General features: G+C 36.1%; 1 protein-coding gene across 2 annotated transcripts in view; it reads left to right on the top strand.

Moving 5' to 3' along the window:
* Positions 1-9022: 9022 nt before the first annotated feature.
* The window catches only part of ext1a (exostosin glycosyltransferase 1a), an 87076-nt gene continuing 77907 nt past the window's right edge, over positions 9023-18191 (top strand). For both annotated transcript variants that reach the window (XR_013203826.1, XM_077229953.1), the window contains exon 1: positions 9023-10612. Coding sequence is in view for 1 of the 2 variants with exons in the window: in XM_077229953.1 (XP_077086068.1) it covers positions 9699-10612 (914 nt within the window). In the remaining variant the exon portion in view is untranslated. The remainder of the gene's footprint in view (positions 10613-18191) is intronic.

The following is an 18191-nucleotide window of genomic DNA, read 5'->3' as shown; positions in this document are numbered from 1 at the left end:
GGGTTCACAATGTCATATTTGCAAGATATCGCCATGATATGTGGTCTGAGTTTTTTGCATTTAATGTAAAATCTCTGTTGTACATTTTCCAGGGAGAACAGCAACATTTGTGTCGGCCTGAATCTGTTTGTTTATGGCCATACATGAACATATGTGACCTGATTCATGACTGTGGCCCAAAAACACATTTTGACTTATGAATGATAAATAAACAGCTCTGACTTTCTAAATATATATATATATATATATTTTTTTTTTTTACAAAAAAATTATATAAAAAAAAATATATATATATATATATATATATATATATATATATATATATATATATATATATATATATTTTTATATATATAATTTTTTTGTCAAAAAATTTCATTGTAAAAACAAAAAAAATAATTTAAATGGTGGCTGTAATAAAAACGAAAACAAAAAAATATGTAAAATTTATTACGAGATTTATTAAAAAAAGTGTAAAAACATGTAATGCATTTATTATTAAATTATTTACTGCATATATTTAACAATTTTCTTTTGTCAATAGGAAAGAAAACAATATTAAGTGATGACATAAAAAGTCACAAAATATTGACATTAAAAATAAAATTATGACATTATCATTTAGATTTTTTAATCCCATAATTTTGACTTTTTATTTCATAATAACTTAGTATGTCATAATTTTGACATTTTAGTCATAATTAGCCTATGACTGTCATATTTTTTAATTCTATCACACAATTATGACTTTTAAAATAATATTTTGACTTGTTATCTAATAATGACTTTTTAATTTTATTTACTTCCATAGCTTCATGCTTTAGTGATCTGTTACACTACATCATCAAAAAAAAAAAATGATGAATATCGTAATAAAAATGGCATGATTGTGAAACCTGATATGTCGTATTACAAATAACATTAAACATCCAAGGTTTTCTTGGAATTGCATTTCTCTATTAACTGAGACATTTTGATGGAATTGTGAATTTTTATTGATTATTAGGATATATATGAAATATCTGACCGGGAAATGGTGTAGCATTTCAGAGAGCCGTGTGATAAATAAAATGAATAAATTATAAATAAATGGTCTCCATGGGCTGCCATGAAACCACAGGGCTTACAACAGTTATTTTCTAGTCTTAGGTATGTAACTAGGTATTAATATTGCACAAAAAGTCTGTCATTATAAGTCAAGTGATTTGAACAAACCCTTAACCCTAAGCATTAAACTTTACAGTGTTACTCATCCTGGTCACGAATGATGCCTCATAACATGTGTCTTGATGAGCAGTGCAACGTTGTATGGACTTTTAGTTTGTATTTCACTGTTTCCCTGTGTTCTGTTCCACGTTTCCCCACTTTGTTTTTTTCTTAGGTCACTGATTATGCCATCGTTTGTTGCTATGGTTACTAACTGCTTTCCACACCTGTTTCTTGTTCAGTTTTTTTCTCATGTATTTAAGCCCTCAGCTTAGTCCTCCTCACTGTCTTTGCCGTAGTGAAGCTGTTATGCTGATTCCTGCCTTCTGGATTGCCTTCTTAGCCTTTGTTTTTGTAAAGGATTTCAAGCAGCAATGTACTAAAAAACAAAAAAGGTTTTCCTTTGGGTTTTTTTTGTGTACAGACGACATCATTGTCGAAACGATCCCTGTTCACAAGGATCTGTGAAATGACTAGAAACGCTGTGTTCTGCTGCTTGACCAGTAGATGGCGATGTCACTTTGTAAAGAAACACTTTGATGCATGACTTTTGGTGCATGATGTCACCGTTAAAGTCCCCCTGTAGTCAACAATTTTATCCCTTCAAACTCACCTTTGATCACCAAAATTACTTATTTAAAAGTTTTAAATATATATAAAAAGATTCTTCTTGCCTTAAAATATCTTGAATGTAACTCGACACACTTGCCTCATTTAGTATGCGCGGTTCTATGAATATGCAAATGAGCTCCGCCTCCAGTCACTCACTCGCTCAGAGATCCACTCGTTGACGATCACACGTTGATCTGATTGGTTACAAGGTAGTTTGTGACGTCAGAAACACCAGCGATTTCAAACCGTGTTTTTGAGACTGGCTGTGTCCCAATTCGCCTACTTATACTACGACCTAAAAGTATGTACTCTTTTTGTGAAGAAAAAGTACATACTTTTGAGTGTGTAGCAAAAGAGTAGGCAAGCTTTGGGACATACAATCACGTCATCTTTAACGGACAGATCTGTTGCGTGCATTGTGTCACCGTAAACTGCCCTGTCAATCATCTTGTCACAGTTAAAATCCTCAATTCAATCTAATTTAATTTCCTACCGTTTCTGAGAGAAATGTTGTTGCACCTTGGTCTGCAGCCGTGGGTCATTAATGCGGAGACTCTCCTCATGTGTTTGCAATTTGAATATAATGATGCATTTAAAAGGTAATGGCTAAACGTATCTTTACAAAAGTTCACAATGCTGCTGCAGATGCAATATAATGTAGACAACATTGAATAAATAATTTTTCGTCAGGTTAGATACTGATAATTACCCACTCAAACCCCTTTATCTAAACCTTTCTACATAACCACCGGACTCGCCATGTCTGTAGTTTTTTAACACCTTTCACTCGTGTTTGTAGTTCTAATCGAATCCTCGTCCAACCATAGACAGTATAAGAAGTGGACAGAGCCATCTCATTGGAACTCAGTTGAGACAGTTGAAGCCCATTTTTAGCGATTTTTGAGCACTTCCGTTCCTGACGCGCAGACTCAAACCGACTCAAACTAAGCTTGATGATGTGAGCAACCTGTCTGACAGACGTAAATCTTCTAGTAGCTGTGCGTGAAAACTGCCAACGTTAATCACTTCATATGTATTCACTTGCCACATACCGAATTATTTCCAATTCCCCAAAAACGTTGTTGAAATATTTTGTCCCGTTGCTTTTATGGACTCATTATCTATGGGCTTCTCCCTTGACGGGACGTCCCCCCGATTGCCTGCGAGCTTCTCCTCCTGTCTATACGGTAATGTCTCTATTGTGCGACAGAAAGTCGCGTGGTTATGACGCAATCGTTAGCCTGTTTTTTACAAAAACGGCTTCTACGGGGCCATAACGTAAGATACAAAGTAATGGAGCCTTTTATACATTGTCGTGTTTATTTAGAAATATATAATGGACAAATGAAGTCTTTGGATGCCTCAGATGTAAAGTTATTCGCTGTCAAAGTGACGCCAAAATGAATGGGAGTCAATGGAATGCTAACAGCAGGTGAAGTTCTGCTACGATGACGGCTCCCGCGAGGCTTCAGTTTCCGGCTGATGGATTACACGCTTGCGTCCAACGCGCGATGGGTTGTGGACAATATTAGCCGTTAGCGTGCGCATCGATCTGCACTTCGGATTCTGACCGGAAAAAGTAGACCATCCGGGTATCTTTGGAACACTCATTTCAACGTACTACGATTTGGGACGTGCTAATTCTAATTTCGAATACTATTTAGGACGTATAGTATGCGAATTGGGACGCAGCAACTGTCTTTGGTTCACTGCAGTTTTAAGGAGAAAATACTCAGCAATGCTGTCGACTTATGAATTTACACACGGTTTGTGTTAAAGCATATTAAAAACACCACATAGACATATAAACAACATGAAAAGCTTGATTTTCACCACAGGGGGACTTTAAAACATTTCAAAGGTTTGTGTTTTGAGGCCCCCAAAAAGCAAAATGCAACAAAAAAAAAAGCAGCACGTTTACAACTAAAAGGCTTTTACTTGCTAAATAGTCTAAACTATCAATCAGGCGACCGAAGGAATGCAGTACATCGTTTGCAAGTGCTACAGGTTTTTCACATCATGTTGATCATGTAAAGGCCAATGACCTATTATAAAAGAGGTCATGTTTATAGGCTACTCGCATCTGAAGGCAACCTTCATTGAAGTTCATTGAACTCAAAAATAGTTTCTCAGAAAGCTGACTGTTTTTTTCCCCGACTCTAAATTCAGACGCTATCAGATGGAGTCAGTCATACGTGTATCAGCCTGTTCATTCATCAACCTGAGACTGCAAACAGCACAGAGAGATTAGACGAAGCCTTTAGCAGTTCAACGCCGTTGATATGATGCTGTTCTCCATATACACTGGCATAAGAAAGCAACGAGAGAAGCTGGTATTAATATGCCTTTGACAGTCAGATTATTTCTACTTCAATTAAACCTCCGTATTGACGGATGAATCTGCCACAGATTTTATCTACGGAAAGATCTAGATCTCAGAGGATTATAACACAAAGGCACGTTGTCTTTACACCTGTTCATATGCTTATGTAGTCATTCATACAGTATCTAGGCTGTTTTTGTTAATTGTATCTCGTTTCAGTGTTTTGATGTGCTTACGGCACCATGTAATGCACTTTCACAATAGACTGAAGGTTCAGTTGAAAACGAATGACAAGCAGCAGTGTAAACATCCCTAGTTAAACAACCGCTGAATATGAACTTCAACTCAAGCGTGTTTAGCCAAATTTTCACATCAGATTTGTCTCTTTGTCAAGCAGTTGGAACGTCAATGCAAACTCTTCATCACTCCATAAATATCAGTAAACGCTGTGAAATACTTTCACAAACACATTTTCTTCATTGTTGATGTATATTTCCTTGCTGTCCTGTTGCCAAACCTTAGCGAGTTGACTATGTAAACAGCATTTTAAAGCAATCCCAGAATTGCAGTGAGCTTAGTGAAAGTTCAGTCAAGGTAAAATAACATTAAATATTTTACATAACAAATATGCATGCTTATAGCACATCATTAATTCATCATTAGCAATGTGAACGCCAAACACACATCAATGCACAAACTTATTATTTTTTTTTTCAAAACATTTCTTTTATATTCCTGTTTCGCTCAGGTGAAGAATACGAGGTAATGTTTACTCATTTTGAATCATGGCAACCATTGTTAACTCTGAGACTTGTTTTTGTTCTGGCTCATTTGTTGTATTATTATTAATAACATTCTTTCACTGTGATTCAAGGAATATTTGATGGAGTAGTTGTCAGCGATATTATCAGACCTTAAGCAACGTGTCAACAATGATCCGTATGTTTCCCCATCCCATATATCTGCTGGAGATCAGAACTGCACGAAGATAAACCTGACATGAACTCATTTTTTATGGTTCACAAACACTTACCATTTACATTCTCAGTAGCTAAAGGAAATTACCTCAATGAACTGCTTAATATTCCCGGAGGGAAAACCATGCAAAAGCATCCCAAGTGTTACTGTGCAAGACTTTCTTTCTTGTATTGTTTTTTCAGATAGCAGAGATATAATTTATCTGCTTATATTGTCCTCACATAATCAGATAAAGTAAAATGTGGGGCTAAAAATTAGTTACATTCGTTGTCTTCCTTGTATCAACTTTTCTAGCAAAGAATTGCCTAAATTTGTTTGACCGTCGCGTCTCACGTCTTTTTGGAGCGTCTAGCTCATGAAATATCGTTCTAAAAATGCTGTGCTTTAAATATTTTCAACTTTTTAAAAACAACGCTACACCCCTAAAGCCCCTAAAGGGACGTGGTGAAGGGGGGAAAAAAAGAGATAGAGGAAAAATTATCTTTGCCCCGAGAAACGTTGCACTTGCAAAACGGTTTGCGTTCCCCTGAGAAACTTTGCGTTGGTTAAAACAAGTTTAACTTATTAAAAACGCAACCACTTTTTCTCGTGCACTAACCTGCGTCTCTCGTTCTAACAGCGTTGTGTGTGAATCCACCCGTACGTTTACACAACAACGATGAACTAAAAATGAAACGTTTTTCTTTTTTTGCATACAGGCGACGACGTCGTCAAAACGATCCCCGTTCACACGGATCCACGAAAATGAATAGAAACGCTGTATTCTGCTGCCAGGCCAGTAGATGGCGATGTCACTTGGTAAAGAAACACAATGCACCTACAGACTGAACGCGTAATACACATGTGCATGATGATTTGTAGTTTACATTGAGACGATTTTCATCAACTTACACTTTAAGTCGTATTTTCTAAAGTTTGCATTTTCAGGCCCCAAAAACGCAGTTGTCATATAAATGAACAGCCAAAACACATAAAAACTTTTTAAATTTTATTTTTTTGTATCGTTTTAACGTCTCTTTTTTGGGCATGTTTATCTGGGGGGAAAATGAATTTGAATGAAAAAAAAATCAAAGAAATTGGTAGAAACCTAACTTTGTCATAAAAATCCTAAAGTAAAAAGAGCAGAGCCTGAATGTGGGATTTTGGGTTCAAGGCTGAGACTAGTCTAAAATCTTCATGTCAAATCAACAGCCCACGGTGGCAAAGGCATGCTAATGATGCTTAATGATGACGGCTCCACTGCATATAATAGCTTTCTAGGTTCTACTGAGGCTGTTGGGGAATGATGTAAAAGACCCTGCGTTAGTCATGTTGTCCTGAGGTCCAGAGATTCACTTTGAGTCTGTATTCTGCTCTAATGGCATCACTTAACCCATGCATTCATTTAATTATCTATAACACCATTATCATTTACTTTCTCTGGACAAACAAAAACAGAATCTTCTATTTCTACCAACTAAACGGTAAATCTGTGCATGTTAGGCGTTTTTATATATATATATATATATATATATATATATATATATATATATATTAACGGTAAATGTGTGCATGTTAGGCGATGCATAAATGCATATATATATATATATATATATATATATATATATATATATATATATATATATATATATATATATATTAACGCCTATATATATACGATATATATGCATTTATGCACTAGGGGTGGTTAATCTGTCTGATTTTTTTTATATATATATATATACATCGCCTAACATGCACACATTTACCGTTAATATATATATATTAACGGTAAATGTGTGCATGTTAGGCGATGCATAAATGCATATATATATATATATATATATATATATATATATATATATTAACGACTATATATATACGATATATATGCATTTATGCATCTATATGGATTGAGTTCACACCAGACAGCAACATAGTGTCGGCCCAGATCCGGTCCAGATGGGCCGTGTGAGATCCATGTGTACCAGATGTGGGCCGGATCTGGGCCGACACTATGTTGCTGTCTGGGACAAGTCTGATGTAATTATGATTACATTTAACTAGTGCTGGGCAATGATTAATAAAGTTTGTGTTTACATTATATATGTGTGTATAATTATTTTGTGTTTTTATATTTAAGAAATATTTGCATGTATATACTGTAATTATACATAATCTATATTATATATAAATATAAATATTTTATATATACATTTAAAAAAAATCTGAAATACATAAATGCATGTTTATTTATATATACAAAATAGTACACAGATATATATTATGTAAACACAAACTTTTATTTGGATGTGAGTTATCGTTGTCCAGTACTACATTAAACACGTCATATCAGCATATCACATTTTAACATAATATACATCTAAAATAATCAGCACTGAAAATTCAAGAAAACAAATCTGTGGAAGTCAAACCCCTTCACATGCGTCTGAATGGACCGTGTTCGAATGAAAGTGTGACTTGCAATATTATCTCCCGAGGAAAGAGTGAGCGTATGGAAGGAATGCAGGACAGAAAGGAGAGGAGGAAGACCTGGGCTTTGATCCGCGGCCCGTAGCAGAACCCGAATACTGACACGGCTCCACAACTTCTGAGGAATGTGCTTTAAATACCTCCCCGTCTCAGTCACGTCTCAGACCCTGCAGCTGGACACACAATGCAGAGAAACATTTGGCATAACGTTCATTTATAAAGCCTTGTTTCTTCCAAATAATCCACAGAGTGCATTCCCTAAACTATTCAACATGACTTTATTGAAATTAAATCTGTTGAAATTGACTGTCATCCTTGTTCTCCAAATATGCAATACTGCTTTTAAAAGAAATATAATAAATCAAAATGCTGGTTAATTCACCCTTGCAAAAAAACATTATCTTTAAAGGAATAGTGCACCCACAAATTAATGAGGCCATACTTATTGTAATAAATTGTTATAATGTTGTCATTAAAAAACAGCTCCTTTCCTATGAAACTTCGTCACATATACATGTTTTTGGCATTGTTTCAATAAAGTTTCTAGTAAACTGAGTGTCTTGTACTTTAGAATCTTTGTAATTTCAGTGGATTTCTTTTGTCGCAGTGTGTTATGCCACTGAAAGATAATCTTTGTGATCTTTGAATTTTCAGAATGATTTACTTTTGATTTAAATAAATGTCACGAATTAATCAAAATTGAGCCTAGACATATTCTAACGTTTGACAAGTGAAAAAAAGTGTCTAAATTGTATTCATTTTGAACAGTACATCTATTTTCATCATCTCAAATCTAACAAGCTTACTTTTGTGAAAAGGTTTGAAAATATATTTTAGAACTATAATAAATCAAAATGCTGTGTAATTTACCCATGCAAAAAAACAAACAAAAAAAAAGATTATCTTTAGTGCACCCAAAAATATATGTTGTCATAATTATTTTAATAAATTGTTTTAATGTTGTCATTAAAAAACAGCTCAAACTGTGACAAATATAAATGTTTTTGGCAACATTTGTTGTTAAATCATGTTTCAATCAAGTTTCTAGTGTCAACTCTGTGTTCTACTATTGAACTTTTTATGCTTTCAGTGACTTTTTTGACCCCAGTGTGAGTTATCCCACTGAAAACATTCACAAAGATTCAGTTTCACATATTGAAACCTTTGAAATTTCCGAATTCCTTTCTTTTCTTTTAGATAAATATCTAAATTCCATTTGACACGCAGAAAAAAAAACTGTTTAGGTCTAAATTGTATTCATTTTGAACAGTACATGTATTTTTATCACCTCAAACTTACTTTTGTGAAATGGTTTGAACATTTCTTTGATTAAAACACATGCCACGTTTTGCAGTGATGTTGCTTTAAGACTTCGGCTGCGGTCATGAATGGGTTACAGGAGCGTCGGCTCGACCGGAAATGACGCGAGCCAATCACAGCCAGCGGTGCTTGATGGAGGCGCGTGACGTCATCCGGAGTCTTGAGGGGATTGGAATGCTACAATGTAACAATCGCAACTGGACGCTTCGGATTAAAGCGCTGGAATGTTACATTGTATCATCGGCATCGGAGAAAGGGCTTTGAATGAATGTTACACTGAATAGAAAAACGCGTTTGTGATGCTTTCAAAACAACAACAACTGCTCGATCCCAAAGGAAGATTTATTTTAGCCGTAAAATATGTGAGAACACACGGATTTGTGGGGATTTATCCGGCCGGGAAGTTTTTGACAGGATCTTTCTGACCCACACACATCACGTGAGATCCATCACTGAGGAAGTTCTCTGATTGCCCCGAGCCTGGATTTCAGGAACACGTCTCTGAAAGTACTTTCTGATGATTCTCACTGACCCAGAGCTGGTCAGGTGTCATCAGACAGTAGTTTAGATGCTGTCTAATGCGAACCAGTCACTGGAAAGGAGAGAGGTAGATCCATAAAAAGGGGTTCAGGTCAAGTCGCCCACATGCTCTGGATTTGGGATCGGAATCATAAGGTGGAAGTCGAGAGCATCAAATCCCTGCAGGTCTGTGGAAGAAGATGCGGTCCAGCAAGAGTTAACCCCTTCAGATTCATCAGCAAACCGCTCCATCTGGATCTAAGGACACATGCAGGCCAAAAAACGCTATTTAATTCTGTCCTCTGCAGGTGTGTGTCTCATTCTCCTCTTTTACCTGCAGGGACCATCTTCCAGAAGGAGTCCAAACCAAGGGGATGATCCTCGTCCACACTGGCCCTCCTTCTCAGATCCGCTCCAAGCTTTTATTCCCTGGGATCAGACCCAAACTGAAGACTACAATGTCCGAACTTCTCCGAGACACAGAAGAGATGACAACTCTGGATCCTACAAGTGCAGAATGGACTCGTGCTTCGACTTCTCCTTGTGCAAGAAGAACGGCTTCAAAGTCTACGTCTACCCTCAACAGAAAGGTGAGAAGATGTCGGAAAGCTACCAAAACATCTTGTCCTCCATCGAAGGGTCCAGGTTCTTCACTTCGGACCCGGGACAGGCTTGTCTCTTCGTTCTGAACCTCGACACCCTCGACCGAGACCAGCTTTCTCCTCAGTACGTTCACAACCTCAAAACCAAGATCCAGAACCTGAACCTGTGGAATAACGGGCGTAACCACCTGATCTTTAACCTGTATTCTGGGACATGGCCGGATTACACGGAGGATTTGGGGTTTGATATCGGACAAGCCATGTTGGCCAAAGCCAGCATCAGCACCGAGAACTTCAGACCCAGATTTGACATCTCAATCCCGTTATTCTCCAAAGATCATCCTCGGACTGGAGGAGAACGAGGGTATTTAAAGTACAACACCATCCCTCCTTTTAGGAAATACATGCTGGTTTTTAAAGGCAAGCGCTATCTGACTGGGATTGGATCTGACACCAGGAATGCGCTCTATCACGTCCACAATGCTGAAGATGTGGTTCTCCTCACCACATGCAAACATGGCAAAGACTGGCAGAAACATAAAGACGCTCGCTGCGACAAGGACAATGCTGAATATGACAGGTAAGATTTCTAGCAACTCTAACTAATGCATCCTTATTATATTATGCTAGTAGATCATGTAGAGTGGCCAAAAAAAAGCATTTGCTAATGCAAAATAAATATGTTAATGTCATTGCAATAGATACTAAATATTAAAGCAATATTCTTTTATGTTAAATTAAAGATTTTTGCATTTTTAAAGCAAATTTCTTTTTGGATTTGTAGTGATAAAACAATAGATGTTCTGGTAACACTTTACAAAAAGCAATTAGTTAACGTTAGTTAATGAAGTGACACTTTAAAACAACTCTAACTAATGCATCCTTATTATATTATGCTAGTAGATCATGTGCAGTGGCCCCAAAATGTATTTGCACATGCAAAATATGTTAATGTCATTGCAATAGATAAAAATATCAAAGCTAGTGTCATTTATGTTAAATTAAAGATTTTTGCATTTTAAAAGCAATTTTTTTTATAGATTTGTAGTAATAAAACAATAGATGCACTGGTAACACTTTACAATAAGCCTGTAGTTAATGCAGTAACTAACATTAACAATGAGCAATACATTAGTTACAGTATTATTTGTTAACTCGGGTCTATTAACTAATATTAACAAATACTAACTTTTTGTTTTATAATGTATTTGTAAATGTTGAAATTAACAAATGCTTTCAAAGTGTTTTTCTTTATTAGTAACTAATGTTAACAAATGGAGCCTTATTGTAAAGTCTTACTTATATATTGTTCAAAGTGAAGACAAAAAGATTTTAAACACTTAAAAATGTGTTATAATCTTTGATTTAGATAGCAAAATATTAAGAACTAACTTAACTTTTCTGATGTGTTTGCATTGACTTTAAAGCAACTGTTGTAGAAAAGTACATTTTAATCTGAACTAAATGTGTTATTTTAATGAACATTTGTTATTATAAAGTGATTCCAAAAACGTATTTGCTGTCATTCTGGTGGGAAAGACACTGAACGTTGTTATATCATGAAATGCTACTACAGTTTTGCATTATTCTTGTTTCAAATGATGATCAAAAACGATATTTCTAATGCAGTGATTTTTTTTAAACCCTAAGCTGATGCTTATCATTATAACATATCATTTCAAATTGAAGTGCACATGAAATGGCTTTAATGCATTAATGCATTAAGATGTGCAGCCCATAGGAAGCAAAAGCTTTCAATGTGAATGGCATAATATAATAACCCTGAATATCTCTAGCACACATGCTCAGGATATATTTGTCATGGCTGGGTTTTTTGATAAAAATACAGTAACATTTTGAAATATTATTACAATTTTATCTCACAATTTTGTCTTTTTTTCGCACAATAGCGACTTTACGTCTCACAATGCTGACTTTATTTTTCAGAATTGCATGTTTATATATATATATATATCAGAATTGCATGTTTATAACTTTATAACACGCAATTGGGAGATATAAAGTCAGAATTGCATGATATAAAGTCGCAATTCTGAGGAAAAAAGTCATTTATTCCTTAGAATTGGACTTTATAACTTGCAATTGCGTGTTTATATCTCACAATTCTGAGAAAGATGTCAGAATTGCGAGAATTAAACCTGCAATTGCGTTTTATAAAGTCAGAATTGCAAGTTTATTTCTCACAATAGGACTTTATATCTATCAATTCTGAGAAATAAAGTCAGAGATGTAAACTCGCAGTTGTGAGATAAAAAGTCACAATTATCTTGTAAAATGTTTTATTCTGTGGCGGAAACAAGCTTCCACAGTCTTCAGTGTCACATGCTCCTTCAGAATCATTATAAAAGGCTGATTTGCTGCTATTTTAGATTCTAAAAGAATTTCACAGATTTACTGTATTTTTGATCAAATAAACGCAGCCTTGGAAAAACAATCTTTCCAACTTTTTAACAGTTCTAGTTGTGTATTTTTGTTCAGAATTAGGATTGCAAAAAAAAAATGTTTTATGCAATCTCCTTCCTCAACTGTTATTATGGCAGGTGTTAAGAAGTCAAACTCTTGCGACTGCTTTATCGCTGTTGATCACACCGTGATCTCCGTGTGTGTGTGTGTGTGTGTGTGTGTGTGTTGGTGCCTCGGGCCCCGGTTCCCTGCTGTGTGTTTTGTCCCGGTGAGACGGGGACGGGCGGCTCTGAAGGATTGGTGGGAACAATGTTCACTGGTGCCAGTCTCTCTCTGTTTAAACAGCCGTTCCCAGACCCCACGAATGCCTGTGTCCCTTGCGACCCCTCGCGACCCCTCGTGACCCCTCGTGGCCTCACTGTCATCCCGCCCATCGACAGGCTGTTCTGGGTGCTCACATGCCACTCACACAGTTAATAACCCAACAGTAACACAGCTGTGTTCTTACTGAGATGTGCATGTACTATCAGCATACACTCTTACAACACAATAGTAGCTGATATCTAATATTATGCATATACAGTCAAACTAATATTTATTCAGATGTCTTCAACATTTCTCACATTATCACAGTTTAGAAAATGGTAATAAAATATGAGAATAACTCAGAGTTATTAAATCAGTTGATATTTCACTGGTTTTGTCCGTCCTTCTGTTAGACTCTCACACATGAATTATGTTGAATATCTGTCAGCTGTTAAATTTAACTACACAATTAGATAATACCAGTTTAGCTCAACCAGTTACCAAGCAATGCTTCATGTTGTTCAGTCTGTGGTGTAAAAAGCTGCATTAGTTATTAAAGAAAAAACACTTCAGCAAAACATGATCAGCTTAAAGTGTCCGAATAAATTTTGGTCCCAATTTTTTTATTAATGTTACTGGTAGTCGCTGTATGAAGAATTGTTGTGTATAATGTGTCACAGTTTACTTTATTTTGCTCTCCTCACTTACATAAATCAACTATAGTGTCCTGCACAAACTAGTAAAAAAAATATACAAAATTATATCTGGTATCTGAATAATATTTGGTTTGACTGTATCATTTTTGATCATCAACCAAACTGCCCTAAATATCGGCATCTCAAATTGGCTGATTAATCAATCTATGAATGTTTGAAACCAAATATTTGCAAGATTGTCAAATTTTGAAGTTCTTCTTTAAAGTCCACGTTATTTTGGATAATCTTGAATATGTCGAGGCTTCCGGTGTCATTCGCTTCCAGTTATTTATAGCAGTTCAAAAACAACTCGTTATGCTGTTTGATATTGCAAACTGGTATTTCTTACCATATTAAATTCATGTATTTTCATAATTGAACGCACTGGTTTGATGCGCAAAGAGTCTGCACTTTGTTATTCTTCTAGCAGCTCTGAGACAAACTCATTTATGATGGAGGAAAAAGAGTCAGATTGCAGTTTTATTACTGATATTTTTCACCAATTTCCCAGGAAGTGACAATCAAGGGAACGAAACTCTGTTTTATTCGCAAATGTTTTATGTCATATTCAAATGTGGTGCATAAGTAAGTTTTGATGGAAACAGATCATGCTTAATGCTTATAAAGTCTTAGTAAGCTGTAGTTGCATTTACAGTCCATTCTGTATTATAGTTGCAGCTTGGCACATCAATCAATATAATTTGCTTTTTTCAGCAGTTTGCAATGACTTCAAGTGGCGTAGAGTCCGTTTCAGAATTACCCACATGCCATGTGTTTTGATTTTGGGTGCAAGAAGCCTTTCTAGTTTTTCCATGTTTTTTGTGGTATTTTTAAGAGTGTTTAACCTAGAGTTTTTAATGCAGAGGGAACCATTTGCAAATGTTGATCACGTCAGCTGTACTCAAGTTACTCCTATAGCTTTGCTTTCAGAATTTGAGCCATGTTTGAAATCCAGCTGCACCAGTTTAAAACTTGTGTCCCAAACGACGCACTATACACACTATGTACTCAACCATGCACAATGTAAAAAACAGTTTCTGACTTACATTTTTACGTACAAGCAACCTGTATGTTTAAGTCATTTCAACTTAAATTACATTAAACTGACTTAAAAATGAGTTGAATCTTGCTAACTTATATAAAAAAAAGTTGAAACATATGCTGTCATAACATTGTGAATTAATTTTAAATGGTTATTGTGTCATTCAACATCACCAACATTGGTGTTTTCAGTTAATTAATTGCATCATCAGGGTACTTAAAGTGTTCTTATTATTATTTCATTTGTATTTTTCTTGATACCAGAACAGTGCATAAGTACATGAATTGGGATGCACCTTTCAATAAATTGTGGTATTGAGAAGCTAATATTCATATGAGCCAAATTCACTTTGATCACTTTGAGTTGAAATGTAGTGCTTCTTTTGACATCCCGAGGTGCACTGTCTCAAACATTTAAAACTAAATTTCACGGACCATTTCTCTTGAAGTGCCGTATGACAAGTTTGAAAAATGCATGGCGTATTTCCATTGGAGGCGGATGTTCACTGCGTTCTCATTTCCCGCTGTAGCCAAAGGCCTTCTCTGTGCGAGGACGGATGCTGAAGTTGTTGAACATGACCGTTCTTGTGAATGTGAAATGCTGATGGCTGTGACGCTGAATAATTGATCAGATGTGTTTTATTCATGTTATGTTTTTTTTTTCTCTCCACTTGAACATTTCTGAATCTTCATAAATTATTTATGAGCGCACAAAGTCATCTGCATCATTTCAGTCCGGCATTCAGATTTGCTCATGAAAGATTATGGAACAAAATGATTAGCTTGAAACTGACCAAACTCAACTGCGAGGAAATAACTGATTTTGAAGGTGTTTTCATGCAATTATGGTGCATGTGAGTCTTTAAAGTCCCTCTATTGTGATTTTTTGAATATTACATTTCATGCAATCTGTAATATAGCTGTTTGTTAATGTAAAAGATCAAAGTGCATGACAAATACTTTTTGTCTTCTAAAAGAAAGAATCGATTCTGAAGTGAATGTATCTGTTTTATAATGGACTTAGAAAAGCCCAACCAGGGACAGGAGTTGAAAATTAGTATTAGCTATAAACTCTATATGCTGCGCATCAGTTGCAGGATTTGTATTGTAACCATGTTTGACTGCATTGTCCCTGTTAAACAAATAAATAAAAACCTAGGTAAAAATATTACAAATTTGCATAATGCTAGCCTAAGATCTTCATTGGCCGCCTGTGAACAACTTCTACTTAGCCCCGCCCTCAAACACTGTAGTTGTGGCAGAGACTGGAAGAGTTTGGTTCGTGTTGTGGACATGTTGAAAAGACGCTGGTTTTCTGTGCATTTTCATGCACTTTATAAGGAATTAGACTCTCGCTGGAATTGATACATTAAAACTGACGCCATTGTTCATATCACTGTGTATCAAGCGATAAGGAAGAGCAGAGATTCAGATATGGTAATGTGCTTTTCATTTTTGACATGTGCTGTAAGCCGTCGACCAATCACAGCAGACTGGGCCGTCTGACCAATCAGAGCAGACCAGCTCTCAGAAAGGCGGAGCTTAGAGAGACTGAATCTTCAAACGAACCGTTTCAGACTCTTTGAGAAATGAGGAGATGTGTATTTTTAGAAAATTAAAATGTTTTTGACCTTGGATGCATGTAAACCTGTTGTAGGAAACTCCAAAACATCATGAGGAATCTTTAAGACGGCATAATAAGGCAGTGTTAGATTGCTTGATACTCTCAAGATTATGATTAAACCTTGCAGAATCACTTGTTGCACTTGAAATGTTTTTTACTCAAAAATCTGAATCAATGCATTTAAAATGCAATGTCTGTAAGCTTTCTTAAAGTTATGAGATCAATAGCACTGCTCTACAGAAACTGGGAAGAATGACTAAGAGTTGACTTTGAGTGTTTCCACAGATGTAAAGAGCAAAGCACACCAAATAAATACTTGATGAAGTGTCTGTATTTTGTCTGTTCGTTGTCTCGATGAGGCTGTCTGTCAGGGTAGACCGTTCGGTGTAATCTGATTGGCGAGTGCTCTTTGCAAAGGAACTTGGACACTGGTTGATGACAATGCCGGTTAGGTTACATAACCTTGGATTTACTCTGCTGCCCTGTTAACACAGCTAATCATCTTAAACGAATCCCAATCCTTTATTAGGCTGCTTCTTAATTGGGGCCCTGAGGAAGTGGTTTAAATGCTGTCATTGACTAAAGAAAATGACACAGAGCCAGATAGCTGATGTTCAGATGCATGGAGTTTTTAGTTGTGATTAAAAGGGTCATGACATGAGAAGTCAAATTTGCCTGGATCTTTGCCTGACATCTAATAGGTCTTTATAACATTAAAACCTCCTTCAAGTTTCATAGTTTAAAATGTCCTACTCAGTATAAACAAAGTGTTTATTTATTCAAGCTCCAAAAACAGCTTGTTTTGATATTGCGGGATTTGTGATGTCACACGGGCAATACATTTGCATAAGTCCGCCTCCCGAGCAAGACATCGACCAATAGTGATCCATCATCACATCATAGGCCCCGCCCTCTGGCGTTCAGTCACTGAACAGCCTTAAAGGAGCCGCGCCTTAAAAATGGATAATTTCTGAAAAAAACTTTTTTATTACTTAAACAGTAGTAAAAGTATGGGAAATCCTATCAGGCTGTAATGATACTGTAGAGATGAGATTAGGAATGAACCCAGGTGCGGGAGCTTTACTCAAAGAGTGCAGGACAACTGGGCAAACAGGATCCAGTCTGTGGAATAGTTCATAAGTTTAACATGTTCCGACTCAGCATTCATCCATAACAGCCATCAAGGCAATTTCAGGAACCAGTGGGTGAAGACATAAACCAAAACTCAGGACAGTTAAGCATTCACTGGTAAGCATCAAATTTCCTCAGAAGCAGGGATAACGAAAATCTCAAATGAGAAATGAAACTCAAACAGAATTGCATACTCAGTATATATAAACTGTAATCTCTTTTCCCACAACTTAAATGGAGAACTGAACATAACTATATATAGGCTAATGTGTAACATAGAAACGTAGAAAACACGTATCTGAAGTCCAATCTGAGTCACAAATAACATCCAGGAAACACAGACTTCCATGAGTGCACAGAGAGTATTTACAACATTCAAGCCAAGACTGATAGTCACTGCAGTATTTTTTTAAAGCACACTAAAATGCTCAACTAACAAGCATCAGGTGTGGCTCTTTTCAGGACATACAATTTTGATACGATTTTTACATAGTTACGTCCATTAGGTGGCAGCAGAGGACTGTTATGAGTGAGTGAGTCAGCAGACTATTCAACCATTTCAGTGAAAAAGGCTGCTTTATTCAGGAACAAACGATGCTATGGCTATCAATGTCAATCATTGCTATTTCAATTGTGAATATCATCACTGTATCGCGCATAAATGCATGTAATTCCCAAAACTTTGCAGCGTGTACGTGGCCATTGGTCCTAGCAGCATGAAAAACAAGTTTTGTACAAATTCTCAATGGATATTAGAAAGCGCACAACAAGCGCTCCCATTATAATTACTAAAAAGCTGTTACTCATCTTCATCGAGATCTCTAGCACTCCCGTAGAACCAGGACTATTAATTATTAAAAATTAGGAACTTAAGTCTATATGTTTCCAATGTATGCAAGGAATACAAAAGCCCCGACATGGAGTGGATAGATATAGAA

This window comes from Siphateles boraxobius, unplaced genomic scaffold, assembly GCF_051911475.1.
Source record: "Siphateles boraxobius isolate OS27281-9 unplaced genomic scaffold, OSU_SipBor_1 137, whole genome shotgun sequence".
Classification (NCBI taxonomy): domain Eukaryota; kingdom Metazoa; phylum Chordata; class Actinopteri; order Cypriniformes; family Leuciscidae; genus Siphateles; species Siphateles boraxobius.
Note: the sequence above shows the minus strand (reverse complement) of the source record. Positions and strands in the feature narration are given on the sequence as shown.